The sequence below is a fragment of the Myotis myotis genome, unplaced genomic scaffold, assembly GCF_014108235.1.
Source record: "Myotis myotis isolate mMyoMyo1 unplaced genomic scaffold, mMyoMyo1.p scaffold_m19_p_2, whole genome shotgun sequence".
In the NCBI taxonomy this organism is placed as follows: Eukaryota; Metazoa; Chordata; class Mammalia; order Chiroptera; family Vespertilionidae; genus Myotis; species Myotis myotis.
In genome coordinates, this window is record NW_023416324.1 from 56,995,815 (window position 1) to 57,010,612 (window position 14,798).

General features: G+C 34.4%; 1 protein-coding gene across 3 annotated transcripts in view; it reads right to left on the reverse strand.

Annotated features, from left to right (window-relative positions):
- The window catches only part of ADGRL4 (adhesion G protein-coupled receptor L4), a 111,785-nt gene that overhangs the window by 49,941 nt on the left and 47,046 nt on the right, over positions 1-14,798 (reverse strand). For all 3 annotated transcript variants that reach the window (XM_036351737.1, XM_036351734.1, XM_036351736.1), the window contains exons 3-4: positions 7,460-7,612; positions 1-150 (exon numbers count right to left, since the gene is read on the reverse strand). In XM_036351737.1, coding sequence (XP_036207630.1) covers positions 1-150; positions 7,460-7,612 — 303 coding nt within the window. The remainder of the gene's footprint in view (positions 151-7,459; positions 7,613-14,798) is intronic.

Here is a 14,798-nt window from a genome sequence, read left to right on the forward strand (position 1 = left end):
CTTGGCAGTAAGTGCCATCATTAGGTGTGAACTGTACTTTTCCTGTGGATGTCTGATAACCTTCCTTGCAAGAGCAGTTATACCCACCATCCACATTTTCACATACTGCATGATAACCACAGGCAACTGATTCACTGCATTCGTCTATATCTGGAAATATTTGGAAAAAAAACCCACAACTTTTTCATTTAGTACTCATATAGATGCTACATTGCTGATATTATGTCTAGTTAGTCATAGCAAATTTTATAAAAATGCAAAGAAAATCCCATCATTTAGAAAAATGACAAAGCTACCTTAGCCTCATATATTTGTTTAACCTTGATTTAGCCAATGTATTTTGACAGTGTACTGAAAATGTTATTCATGGGCCAAACTCTTGAACTGTTTTCTGAATAGCATGATTCATCAACAAAGTCATTAATTTCATCATTGACTTTGTAATATTTAGTCCTAATTTAATAAAAACCCAATTTTTAAAATACTTTGCTTTCTAATATTAAACTTAATTAATTATAACAACTCAGCTTAAATAACTCTGGAGGATAAAAAAGAATAGCCCATTTTCTTTCCAAGGCTCCATTTTTGCATGCAAATTACCCTAAAAATTAAGATGTAGCAAATGTGTGATTCAACTCCCTTAAAATTTTACCGCAAATGTTATTTTTGTTCAGGTTATATTATATTATGATTCTTAATACATACCCAATGTAGATAAAGTAACAAATTGTGCAGAATTAAGTATTTGATTTTTCAGTAGCTATATATCAAAGCCACAAGAAAAATGATAGGTTTTAAGCTCACATAATTTATATTCCTAATTTTAAAAATTTTACATACTACAGTGAAATAAGTCTTAAAGTAATAAATACAGTATAAATGCTCTGCCAGTAGGCAGAGTTCCAATAGAGAATGATTCCAAGGAACTGAAGTCCAGATTGTTACCTTAAACTAACACAAAGATTTTTTTGTGTTTCCAGCCTAGTTCTGACATCTTAGAACTACTCTATGTTAGATTAATGAATAAATCTGTACTCTTAAGTATACAATTTTATTAAATAAAACTAATAGAGAGACATAATACTGTTTGTCATAAAAAAGGAAAGTAATTCAAGTTCATTAAAATGTCATTTAGTTAGTTATCTTAAATGTAGCTGATACTAATTTTTCACTTTAAAAATGCAATAAAGCTACATAAAAACATTAAAACTCACACCACACAAAACTGAAACTAATAATAGATGTCTTGCCAGATTCTTGAAGAAAACTCTATTAGCTATAAAAGTGATAGTACTAGATTTAAGAAGACAATTAACAGGCCCGAAAAAAGGTAGAAAATCCCATGTTCTTCTGCCAAGTCTGTGCATTCATGATCTGTACTATCCAGAAATCCAAGTACATTACTTTTAAAGAAACAGGACTGCTCTAGCATCCTCACCCTCTTCCTCTTATTTCTATATATGTGTCCATAAACTGCCACTCAAAAAAAGGAGGCGGGGGAGACAAACTAAAGTGGAGGGGAGTAAGAGCAGGTTGACTCTTGGAATATGTAGAACCATCAGGGAAAGCATTCCAGGTTGAACTGAAGAGAAGGACCCAGGTAAGAGCACATACTAGGGTTATTATTTTTTCATGAAATCAACGAAGTGATAAAAAAGTATGAGAAAACAAAAGACTAGTCCTTTTTGGAACAGTGCTGAAGAAGTAGCATTAAGTGTAATCAAGTGGGGAAAACACTCCAAAGAAAGTGTGAACACATCCATGAAGTATCATGAACAGAACAATTTCTTCCATGGATAAATAAAGCTATGTTTTGTTTTGTTTATAAGATTTTTTAAAAATTGAGTTTTAGAGAGAAAGCAAGGGAGAGGGAGAGGGAGATAGAAACATCAATGAGAAAGGTACATAGACCAGCTGCCTCCTGTGTGCCCCATACTGGGGATCAAGCCCAAAACTAGGGCATGTGCCCTGACGGCGAGTTGAACAAAGACCTCTAGGTGCATGGGATGACACTCAACCAACTGAGCCACACAGACCAGGCAGAAAGCTATGTTTTTGATTACCCATGTTTCATACTTTTAGATGCCTTTTATGGATTAACAGAAAACATGGTGTTGATTCTCCCAATTTCAAAATTATTTAAAGGTGCAACATACCTTGAGAACTTCATCCCACACCCAATCTATGAGCAACATACAAATCTTGGCTGTACAAACTCAACTTTTATCTGCCCTCTTGTACTTTGGGCACAGTTGTACACAATCTTGCTCATAACTGATTTTGCTTCAGCTCTCCCCTGTGCATCCTCCTCAGCCTGGGATGCTTATGTTGGTGCTCTTCTCTACTTCAAACCCTCTCACCACCACATGGTATCAGCTACGTGGTACCTCAGAATGTCAGCCTTTGACCAAAGAAGGTATTTCAACTTCTGAATTCACCAGTTCACAAAATGGTAGTCTGTAAAAATCATGAGGTAGTATCCTGGGAGACTAGTATTCAAAATTAGGATTATGCAAATGTTTGTATTCTGACTAGAGGCCCAATGCACGAAATTCGTGCAAGAGTAGGATTTCCTTCCCCTGGCTACTGGCACCGGCTTTCTGCAAGCACCTGGGACCAGGGCTTGCTTCCCTCCAGCCCCGGCTTTGTCTAGAACAGTGGTTCTCAACCTTCCTAATGCCCCGACTCTTTAATACAGTTCCTCATGTTGTGGTGACCCCCAACCATAAAATTATTTTTGTTGCTACTTCATAACTGTAATTTTGCTACTGTTATGAATCATAATGTAAATATCTGATATGCAGGATGTATTTTCATTGTTACAAATTGAACATAATTAAAACATAGTGATTAATCACAAAAACAATATGTAATTATATATGTGTTTTCTGATGGTCTTAGGCCACTCCTGTGAAAGGGCCGTTCGACCCCCAAAGGGGTTGCGACCCACAGGTTGAGAACTGTTGGTCTAGAATAGCCGTGGGTAAACTATGGACCGCGGGCCGGATCCGGCCCCGTTTGAAATGAATAAAACCAAAAAGAAAAAAAAGACCGTACCCTTTTATGTAATGATGTTTACTTTGAATTTATATTAGTTCACACAAATACTCCATCCATGCTTTTGTTCCGGCCCTCCGGTCCAGTTTAAGAACCCATTGTGGCCCTCAAGTCAAAAAGTTTGCCCACCCCTGGTCTAGAAGGTCGTCCAGAAGGACGTTTGGTCTAATTAGCATATTACCCTTTTATTATAGATTCCAAATGTTATAAAAGAATATTAAATATCTCACCAAAGTTATGTTTTCCAAACCCTAATCATCCCATCTAAGTAATGTTTTCCAAACTCTTTATATATGCTTTTCTTATTTATATTTTTTCCCATTACTTTTATGTAAAATGTGGATGTGAAGTTTGCTGAATTTGATATCCTTTTCACTCAGGGCCTCAGCAGTACTTTATTGAGTTTAACGTAATGGAGTGTGTGGCTACCACAACTGGCTAGGTGCTTCCACTACCCTCAGCTTATCATTCTATACGCCTTTGTTACCTAGCAATATAGAGAGAATCATAAAATATTGAAAGACTATCCCACGTTCAAATAGGATGAAACTAGATTAGCCAAAATGAACATGACTGCCAATTTGCAGAGAGATCCACACTAACTTCTCTTGCAATTTCTTGCAGGGCATAATTGGCTTGGACCTACTAAAACAACAATGGATTCCCCCTAACTCTATGTTATTCATTGATTTTGGGACCCTGGGTAATACTATAAAAATACCTTTTATCTCCAAATAGTTATTTTTCATAACAAATGAGGAAATGTATGTGAAGGTGTTTGGAGTAGAGTCAAAGATGTAGTAGATATTGTAATTAGAAATCAGGTCCAGAGGTTCCATTATGTTTTTTTTTTTTTTCTAATATTAGGAGCCCTGTGAACATGCCAGTTTGGAGAAAACAGATTGATAATGAGTGTCTCATTAGGTTGCTCTGTCTTGGAACTTCCCAAAGCTATAAAAGAGAGAAAAAGAACTCCCTCCTCTTCTTAATTAAAGCAAAATTGTACTATGTAATTATTTCAATTAGACTAGAATTGACATACCATATTTAAGAATTGATCCACTTTTTCCACTACCAACCTAACTCTTGGCTTATTAATGCAAACTTGATTTCTCTAAATGTATGCACATCATAAAAATCATGTGCTTGTTTTGCACATCAAAAATTCATTTGTTACTTTTTCAGTATTAAGGTTATATTTGGGTTTTTTTGTCTACAATAAGCCAACCCAGAATATTATCAGAATTTCCGTTTCAAAACATGATCATTTGTTTTGATTCTTATAATTTTCATCAATAGCTGAATTTTCTAAAGTTGTTTAACTCACAGACTTCAAAAAGATACAATGTTCAATTACTAGAAGTAACCTGCGGAGACAAAATTGGATGTTAATATTATTCAAAACGAGAAAAAAATCTGAAACTATAAGATTATCCATGAAAACAGGACATAAAAATTACAAGCAGTAAACACAGCTCTTAAGCACAATAGTAAACGTGAAGGCATTCTTAGATTCTGCTCATTTGGAATTGGGAGAGTCACTTTACTATTGGATGCCACAGTTTCTGCATTTGTGAAATGCAAGCCTGTACCAGGTCTCTCAGAAGCTGGGCAAATTAACTTTTGCTTTACTGTGATTCCAAGGTGAAGAAAATCCTTCATGATGCTAAATCTTGCTCAAAGCATTCTGTAAGAAAATCGCCTTATCTGTGTTAAATAGTATTTAAATATAGACTAAAAGTAAAGAATTTTGCTTGGGTCATTTTTGCCCTGAATTACAGTTTTTCATTATCTATTTATAGAGATTCTTAATGACTATAATTATCAGACATGTCAAATTTAACTATCAGCTAAACTTTCAAATTAGAGGCAACATAGTACAAGGTGATATACTAATGTATAAAAGGAATAGAATTATGGTTCTCTGTTCAAATTCCCTGAGGATTTTACTACAGGACTGGAAAAAAGAAATAGTTGCTCTGCTTCTCAAAAAAGAAGTTTAATCCTTAAGGACAACAAGATTGGTGAGAAATAACAATTTTCCAGAGAAGGAGTATTTTACTGAATAATCCATCAAACAAAACAAGTAGAAACTGATGGACTCAGTACTGAGTATTGGGTTTTCATATAATTGTTGTGTTTACTGATTACTTAAAATAGCAAAAAAGGGAATTAACAAAAAATTAGGGCCATTCCACAATATATTTATATATATATATATTTTATTAATTTCAGAGAAGGAGAAAGGAAGAGAGAGAGAGAGAGAAACATCAATGATGAGAGAGAATCATCCATTGGCTGCCTCCTGCACACCCCCTACTGGGGATCGAGCTTGCAACCTTGGCATGTGCCCTTGACTAGAATGGAACCCTAGACCCTTCAGTCCTCAGGCCGATGCTCTATCCACTGAGCCAAACGACCTAGGGCAGGAGAAATAGCTTTAAATTACAAATGTATTATACCCCCAAAAGATGTTGGCATTGAATAATTTGTGTGTGTGTGTTTTCTCTGTATCTGTGATTCACTTTTTTTTCCTAATATAGAAATTCTATACTTATAAAGAACACAGAGGTATATAGCCTTTTGTGAACTGATGCATATTAAAATAAACATGATCAGATGAAAATGCAAGATGTCTTCTAGAGATGAGAAGGAATGAAGAGCACAATTAAAACTGTATCAAATACAGTGATTAAGATGTCACAAGTTAGATTTTTTTCACTTACTGGAACATTTCTACAGACCTACAAAATTAGAACTTAGCTACTAAAGGTAAAATACTCACATTAAATAACATTATAAGAATACTAGCAACAAGAGTGTAGGCTCAAGAAGAACAGAGAGTGAGGTACTATAAGTTTCTGCTTAGAACTTCATGTTTATCCTATTTCCTTAATAAAGGTAAATCTACATTCCAATAAAAAATGGTACAAACACTAAAGATAATATTATCATTCAACAAAATAGTACTATTTTCTCATATTTTAAATCCATTATGCCCTTGCAAAGCTTGACTCACTGCATTTGTGTGATTCATGTCAATGTATGAGAATTTTATGGCCCAACCACTTCAGTCTCATGTTGAAATAACAATGGCTTTCTAGATACAAGACTGTGATCTAATTCTCCCTTATCCTAAATGAATTGAGTGTAGTCCTGTACTTCCCTTGGCTATAAAATGAGGAGAATAAAATCTTTCCTGTTTACATAGCAAAGTAAATGTTATGAACTGCAAGTACATGAGATATCATAATTTCTTTGATAAAGACATTTCACTGATAAATTTTCTTTGAATATTATCTCCTAGTTCATCATGTTGTTAATAATAACACTGCCAGAATTCTACTTAGTTTACTGATGAGAATCTCACTAAGGACCTAATCAAAGGCCTTAGTGCGATCTAGATTAACCTGAATCTCTTTCTTTTAATTATGTAAAGTAGAACCAGCACACTATTCCTGTCTGTGATGCATAGAAAGTCCTGAGTTCTAGTCCTATATATATACCCTTGGCTATGTGATTTAACTCTTAGGGCCTCAGTTCACGTATTAATCTTACAGACAATTCTCAATCATAATTAATTATACAAGTTGTTGGTAAACTGGACACTTTTTAGAAAATATGAGTAAGATGATTTATAATTTATTTTCAAAGTTCAAGTCTTTCACTTCAGAGAATTATCCTGTGGGACTGTTCATCTATTGAAGTTTCTAAACAATATTTTCTTCTCAGACTATAATCCAAACTCTATAGGATCTGATAAATCAAATGCATAACAAGTTACAATAGGACATTTAAAAACATCTTCTAGATACTCTCTTCAGACTCAGTATTATATTTCATTTAGGGATAGAATTGAAATTATTATCCTCCCAGAGGACATTTTAGTGAAATGGAAATGCATTTCTAAATAGGACTCTAGTGTTCAGAAAACCTTACTAGAAATCTTAAGTGTAACTAACTCTTTGAAGGAAGTAGTAAATCACTAGAACAAGTCTTTCATAAGTAATGTCTATCTGAACATATTCTAAGAAAATGTAGACCCCTTTTCAGCATATTATGAAAAGCATTGGTATCTTGTAATGCAAATCATTATTTTCTTGAGTTAGGACTTTAAAATGCAAGTAGTTATTCTGATGTTTGTCACCATAGTTCATGAGTTTTGTTTTGCAAACTATTTGATTTGTCTCAAAAAAAATCTTTTTCTTATATTCTCAAATAAATGTTTCATAGTAACTGATCAAACAACATTGGAGAAATAAAGGAATTAATGAAGTTTCTGAAAGCATTTAACAACTAGAATATAAACAAGGGCTGGCAGAATTTGTTTAAAAACTATTTCATCTATGGAGGTAATAGCATTAAGAGATAGGTAACATTTTAAGTGAGACAGTTGACTTACCTATGCATTTGGTTCCATCATTAGTGATAAATCTGACTTGGTTACTGCTGGATCGAAAACCAGGTGCACACATACAATAGTAACTTCCCTCTGTGTTAGTGCAGTTAGCATTTTCACCACAGGACTGGGTTAAATTTCCACACTCATTATCATCTGTGCAAATATAAATTTAAAACATTATTTTTATATAATTGAGATGAAAATAGTAGGCTATTTTCCATTAGTCATTGGGGATTTTGACTGTTAAATAGTTTAAGGCAGTACAATGTTGTTTTCTAAGAAAAGTTAGGACTAGAGAAACCACATTCCATACTGGTGTTATTCTTGTTTATAATGTAAAAGCTTCTTTGCAGTTGCAAAACAAAATAGAATCTCTTAGTTCAAAATTAGTGAATCTAGCTGGTGAATCTATATTGGAATATTTTCATATTGTCTATGCAACTTAATTATAATAATGTCAATTTGTGAATTTATAATACTTATAATCAGCCCAAAATATTCCATAAGTTAAAAATGACATGTTCTAATCATGTACATTTTTATCACTTGTTCTCTACAATAAATTTTAATTACTAGCTCTATATCACTTCATTTATTCATTAACACATTAATTACTATATGCATTATACTGTCCTATAGAAAAGTATACAAATGCACACAAAACCGTACCATGGCCCATGGTCTTTACCCTTGGATGCTTTTTTCTTTTTGGATTAATGCTTTTCTTTTTAAAAAATTTACTAAATTTATTGCAGTGACATTGATAAATAAAATTATAAAGGTTTTTACCTGTACAATTTTATAGCACATCATCTGCATATTGAATTGTGCTTTTACCACCCAAAATAAAGTCTTCTTTTTTCACCATATGTTTGGCCCCCTTACCCTTTACTACCTCCCTCTGTTCCTTTTCCTTCTGTTGACCACTATCCTGCTGTCTGTGCCTGAGTTTTTGTCTGTCTTGTTTGTTCATTTGCTGCTTTCAGTTCTATATCTCACATATGAGTGAAATCATCATTCAGAGTGGCAAAGAAGTGGAAACAGCCAAAGTGTCCTTCCATGGATGATTGGATAAAGATATGATATACACTGAGTAGCCAGATTATTATGACCGGCCAGATTATTATGACCACACCATCAGTACTTCATTGACACTTCCAAAAATACTGAATATTAAAAACTTCTTAAGCAAATTCTCTCAAGGTTTTATTATTGTTATTATTATTATTATTTGCATAACTAATTCACTTCATTGTATTGTTGGGGTGATCATAATAATCTGGCTGGTCATAATAATCTGGCCACTCAGTGTATATGTACAATGAAATACTACTCAGCCACAAAAAAAAGATGAAATACTGTCATTTGTGACAACCCTTAGCTGTGTATAACATAACTAGAGGCCCAGTGCATGAATTTGTGCATGGGTGGGGTCCAGCCAGTCTGCCCTGATTGGGGCTGATTGGCGGGGGGGAGGAGATCAGGGGTGGGGCCTGCCAGGGGAAGGGGCCATGGGCAGTTGGCTGTATGGCCCTGCCCATGATCAGGGTGGGGGTGTGACCAGGGGCAGGGCCAGCTGGGGGGAGGGGCCATGGGAGGTTGGCTGGCCAGCCCTGCTACCTGGTTGAACTCCTGGTCAAGGGGACAACTTGCATATTAGCCTTTTATTATATAGGATTTGCCAGAAAATATATAGGTTCATAATTCCTTTGTGAAGTCAGAAAGTATATTTATATTATCTATATATATATAAAAGCCTAATATGCAAACTGTTCCCTTGGGAGTTGAACCAGGAGACAAGGAGTTTGATTGCTCACTCTGACATGCGCTGACCACCATGGGGTGGTGCGGAATGATGGGAGACCCTGGCCGGTGGCTGGCAGCCGGGGCAGGGAGGCCCTGGCCGGCTGCTGGAAGGCCCTGATAGGAACTGATTGCTGGCCAGGCCTAGGTACCCTACCCATGCGTGAATTTCTTGCACTGGGCCTCTAGTCTGTCAAATAAATGAAATAGAAAATTAAGTGATTATGGAGGTGAAAGAGAATATTTTTTGGTCCATAAAATCCTATTGTGGGTTGAATTTTACCTCCCAAAAAGATATGTTTAAAACCTAATCCATTGTCTGTGAATGTAACTTTATTTGAAAATTGGATCTTTGCTGAAGCAATCAAGTTAAGGTGTGGTCAGACTGGATTACCTGGGCCCCAATCCAATGACTGGTGTCCTTATACTTATGGGAAATTTGGACAAGGAGACACAGAGGAGAAGGCTATGCACAGACAGACGCAAGGATAGCTGGCAACCAGTAGAAGCTGGTAAGAGACAAGGAAGGATTCTTCCAAAGACCCTTCAGAGGAAGAATGGCTTTTCAAACACTTTGATTTCAGACTTCTAGCCTCCAGAACTGTGAGGAAATACATTCATGTTGTTTTGTGCTCGTTTGCTAGGAGAGCCCTGGAAAATTAATAGATCCAAATTGGCCAATGTAGTACAGGTAAGTAAGTATTGGTTAGAGAGAGAGAAGGAAGGTCACTAAAGAAAGACAGGATGTTGGGCAACTGTGTAAGCATAGGTAGACTGAGTCATTTCTGAAAGTCTAATTGAGGTCAGAGAAAGAAATCATAGGCAATTAGGTATAAAAACAAGTCAAGCTTAAAAACATCTTAGATTTTTATTTTCCATTTTAGCAAAACAAAGTTTAATTTCTTTTTAAAGAATAAATCAGATAACCTTTAATTCATACACAGGCTATTGTACATATATAGTGATAACTATGAGTTGAATTTTTTTCAAACATTTTATAAATATTAATTTACACTCTAGGAAGTAGGTACCATTATTATCCTCTCATAAGGATGAGGAAAATAAGGCATAGAGAGGAAAAGTAATTTGCCAACATCACATAGCCACTTCATTGCAGAACCAGGAGTTTTATTTCCAAAGCCTGTTCTCTTAACTGTTGAATCCTGCTGTCTAACTAAGCATCATTTTTAAAAGCCAAAATATATCATAGAACATATCTAATGAATTATAGATCTATTTTGAGAGAAGGAAAGATATTGAGGTAATGACTTCAGAAGGAAAATGAAAACTTTATTTACATTCTAATTTTAACTTAAATTTTATTCCCACTTATTTATTTTCAAGCACTAAGGATCTAAGTACATAAGTTAACATTTGACAGACAACTGCAGGTGAAGTCCTCTCTTTTTTCATAAATGACTACTATGAAACAGGTCAGATAAAATTTGCAAATGTTAGCATTTCAAGATATTCAACCTATTATTTAATATTAATTTTTATCATTTTTATTATATTAGTTATAATAGGTCAGCTCCTTTAAATATACAAAACCATGTAATGACTCAGGACAATAAAGGATTATTTAATGCTATAGTCAGAAACCAGGTTTAGTGTTTAGGTTTATGGTGTGGCTTCTCCCACCGTTCAGGGGCCCAGGCTTCTTTCATTTAAAGGCTCCACCATCCATAGGGCTTCCCAGCTGTCTGTTTTTATCCAGGTGGGGAGTTGAATAGAGCATAATAGAGTATGGGCTTTGATCATAAATATTACCCATCATTTTCATTTATATTCTATTCACCATAATTCATTCAAATGACCACACCTAACTATAAGGGAGGCTGATGGTTATAGGCCAGCTCGGTGCCCAAGAAGAGGAAAGAAGAAATGTTGCACAGCCCAGAAGTCTCTGAGATACTTATTTTTTCACAAGTATAATGATACTTGTATAATGAAACCAGATATTCATAGGAATACCAGAAAGAATTTCCAAATATAAGAAAATGTATTTGATTAACCACAAACTTACATAAATTAATTGGTTGTGTCACAAAAGGAAGATAATATTATACTTTTGATGTTATAATTTTCTTAATCAATAAATATAATCTGAATTAGGCAAACCCATTGCATTAATAACATTTACTCTTCCCCTGGCCAACCATTTATTTTGTATAGTTATGATATTTTGGTATTGTGTCTTTAATGGGTAACAAAAGAACTATGACTTTGTCTTTGTTTTCTAGAACCTGAGCATCTTGACAGGCAAATGAAGATATAGGCAAGATAGAGCAGGAAGTGTGGGTGTGGGGAAAGAAGATGGCAAGGGTAAATAGTGGGCTCCTTCATTTTATTGGGGTGAGGAAAGAGGTCAGAGAAGATTATTGGGTATTGAAAGATGAGGCTTTCCTGCATTACATTTTTATATTAGTTTGTTTAGATATCATTTACATATTATGAAACAGTTTAGAGATGTCATGAACAGAAAAAAAATAATGTAAGTGATATATGTTCACCTCTTACCTGACTATAGGGTAGTTTCATGACTTGTAGCTTCTAGGGAACCCCCTTCAAGAGATGACTGACATGGTTGTCTGATTGACATGATTAATAGCATTCACTGAAGTCTCCCAATGGATCAGGCACCATGCTAAGCACTTCATATACATGATCTGACTTGCATTTTTAATCCTTATATAAACCCTGTTAGACATGCATTATCCTCATTTTATAAATAAGAAAACTGTAATATAAAATGTTGGATTACTTTGCTTTAAGAAACACAACTAATAAGGGGCAAAGTTTGATTCAAGCTTAAGTATTCTGAATGTCAAAGTGGTCTTATTTTTCTTACATACAATATTATTAAAAAAGGTTTATAGTAGCAACCACTATCATTTATTCAATGTTTATTATGTGCTATTCATTGTAATCAGAAGATTACTGTAAAATGGAAAATACATTGTGCCTACTTCAGGTTGTCAAGAGGATGAAAGGAGCTGATGTGCAGACCATGCCTAGACTGGTGCCTCACCTGTAGTAAGTGCTATATACAGGTGTGCTAATTGTATTTAAAATACTTTTATTGCTATATAATCAGCTTTTATCATACCCTATTTAAAATTCTTAACAGCTACCTGATTTTTAGCATGAAATGTAAGGTCCTTCATAAGTAAACGTGCCTTATCTCTTTTTTATGTAGAAATGAGCTCCAAAGTCTGGGAACCAGTTTACATCACTCATCCGTGTCCGGGGTGGGTGTGTGTGTGTGTGTGTGTGTGTGTGTGTGTGTGTGTGTGTGTGTTAATAAAGATATTTGTGAAGAATTTATAATGTAAGATCTCAAAATGCTAAGGTTTTCCATTAGTATGGATAGGATATTTCTTTATGAAATATAAGAAAAGATCAAACTAGTTTCTCCATAATCCATTTTTAAAAGTTCCAATAATTGAATGCTCCTAAGCTACTTATTGTAATTCTTTGAAAGAAGAGAAATAAAATAAAAATCATTTATAATGCTCATCTTTTTAGACACCTCCATTTTAAACAGTACCATTGTAATAACATTTTTGTAAGAATTATTCCATGCTATTAAAAATTATCCAACATCAATGAAATAATGGTATTTCATTTTATGTTGTGTAAAAAAATACAATTTACTTCACAAAAGCTCTCTGGAAACAAACTTTTAAATACTTGAGACCTGTCCTTGACTCTTTAGTATTCCATGAGGTCCAAAGATCAACAAATATAAAAATTTTCATTACTGTGAGGATTTATTCAACTCAGATCCATCTTATGGCAAAACTGGTAAGAATCCCTTCCTAGTCTGAGGAATGGCTCACAAATTGAACACAACCATATAAATCAAGTTAAAGAAACATAAAACAAAGGAACCAAGCATCACCTAGAATGTTTTTGTTCTGAGCATACACCCAAATCTCTACGCTAGGCATGCCACCATTTCAATTGCTTAGAAAAACCAGGTGAAATGAAAAACTAGTCAACCATCTTTATACCTTACCATAGGCATCTCTCTGATATTTTCTAATCCCTTGTCCCTGGAAAGTTCTAATCTCCAGCATGCGGCCTGATTTATTTTGGGGTGAATAGAAAGAACAGAGCAAGAGAAGAATTTTGAGCGCCCCCTGGAGGCCAACTACTTGGAGACACATTATGAACAAAGGGGCTCTCAGAAACTTGTGCAGGCCAGGTAGGTATAATCTAACATTTGACTCCCACAGATAGCAGACAATAGAAGGCTGATATGGTTTGTGTTACTGGGAAGTTCACCCCATATATAAAGGATTTACACTTTTAAAAATGTAAAAAGCATATTTAAAACACTTTGCTCAGATTTAGCATTTGGCCAGGCATTTGTCACCCCTAAGATAAAATATATGGCGGTTGGAGGAATTGAGTAAAATTGCTGAAAAAATAATAATAAAGTAAGATAAATTATAAACAACCTTATATAAAATGCTGAAGTGTTAATAATTTATTAGTGTGGCTGTATTTAATTATTAACTTATCTATTCTGTATATAGAGATATATTGTGCATATATACTCAGAAAGCAAACATATATGTCTATGTATTCATATAAAAATTAGACTGGTTTATTAAAGTTAGCTGAGAATGGGTCACAAATTGAACACAACCATTTAAATCAAGTTAAAGAAACATATTTCACATACATTGGTCTTGATTCAATCATTCAGTTACTCAAATATTTATGGAGTTTCCCAGTCCCCAGATGTGACTATGTCTATACAGGGAAATATATAAAAATTAATCAAAAAGTCAGGATTGGTGCCCTGCTGTCAGAGTTCACATTTTAAAGCACGTTAACACAGGACCATATAATTGAGGTCTTATTAAAATAAAAAGTTTCAATTTTTATCACAAAATTTGCTTGCCTTCATGGCATACTGGGAAACGTTTATATTAACTTTAAAAGGAATTGTGCTCTCAGATCAGTTATTGGTAATATAGAGAATAATGAAGATGAATCCCTTGTGGTCTAGAGCTGTAAAAATGATATGCAAAAATACAGTGAAAAAGGGCTCACTAGGTCTGTGGTACTGGTCAGAGTCCAAGAAAAGGAGGCACTTTATATCACCTAGTTGTGTTTCTAAAAATAAATTAACATGCCAGTATGTTATTTGTACTCCAACTCATTTCAAAAAGTCTTGAGTAACATATTAATAGGCCAAATAAAAAAGATTGAAAATGTTTTTTAGGTTTTTCATTTGTTTGTTTCTCTATGGTGTGGGTTTGAGCACTTGACCTCTTAGTTGCCTTATCAAGAACTTGGAAATAAAACTATTTTCTTGTCTATTACCCAATCTTCTGTCCAATATATACAATATGGATGAATTCCCTAATAGTCGAGCTCAAATCTTGTTCCATAAAATACCATTTATCGGAAAGTAACCTCTTTTTTTTCCCCTGAGGTCCTAGAGATAGGTAAGAAATTATCTTGTAAAGTAATATATAAATTTGAATTATTTAAATTGCCTTATACTTTCCAGTGTCCA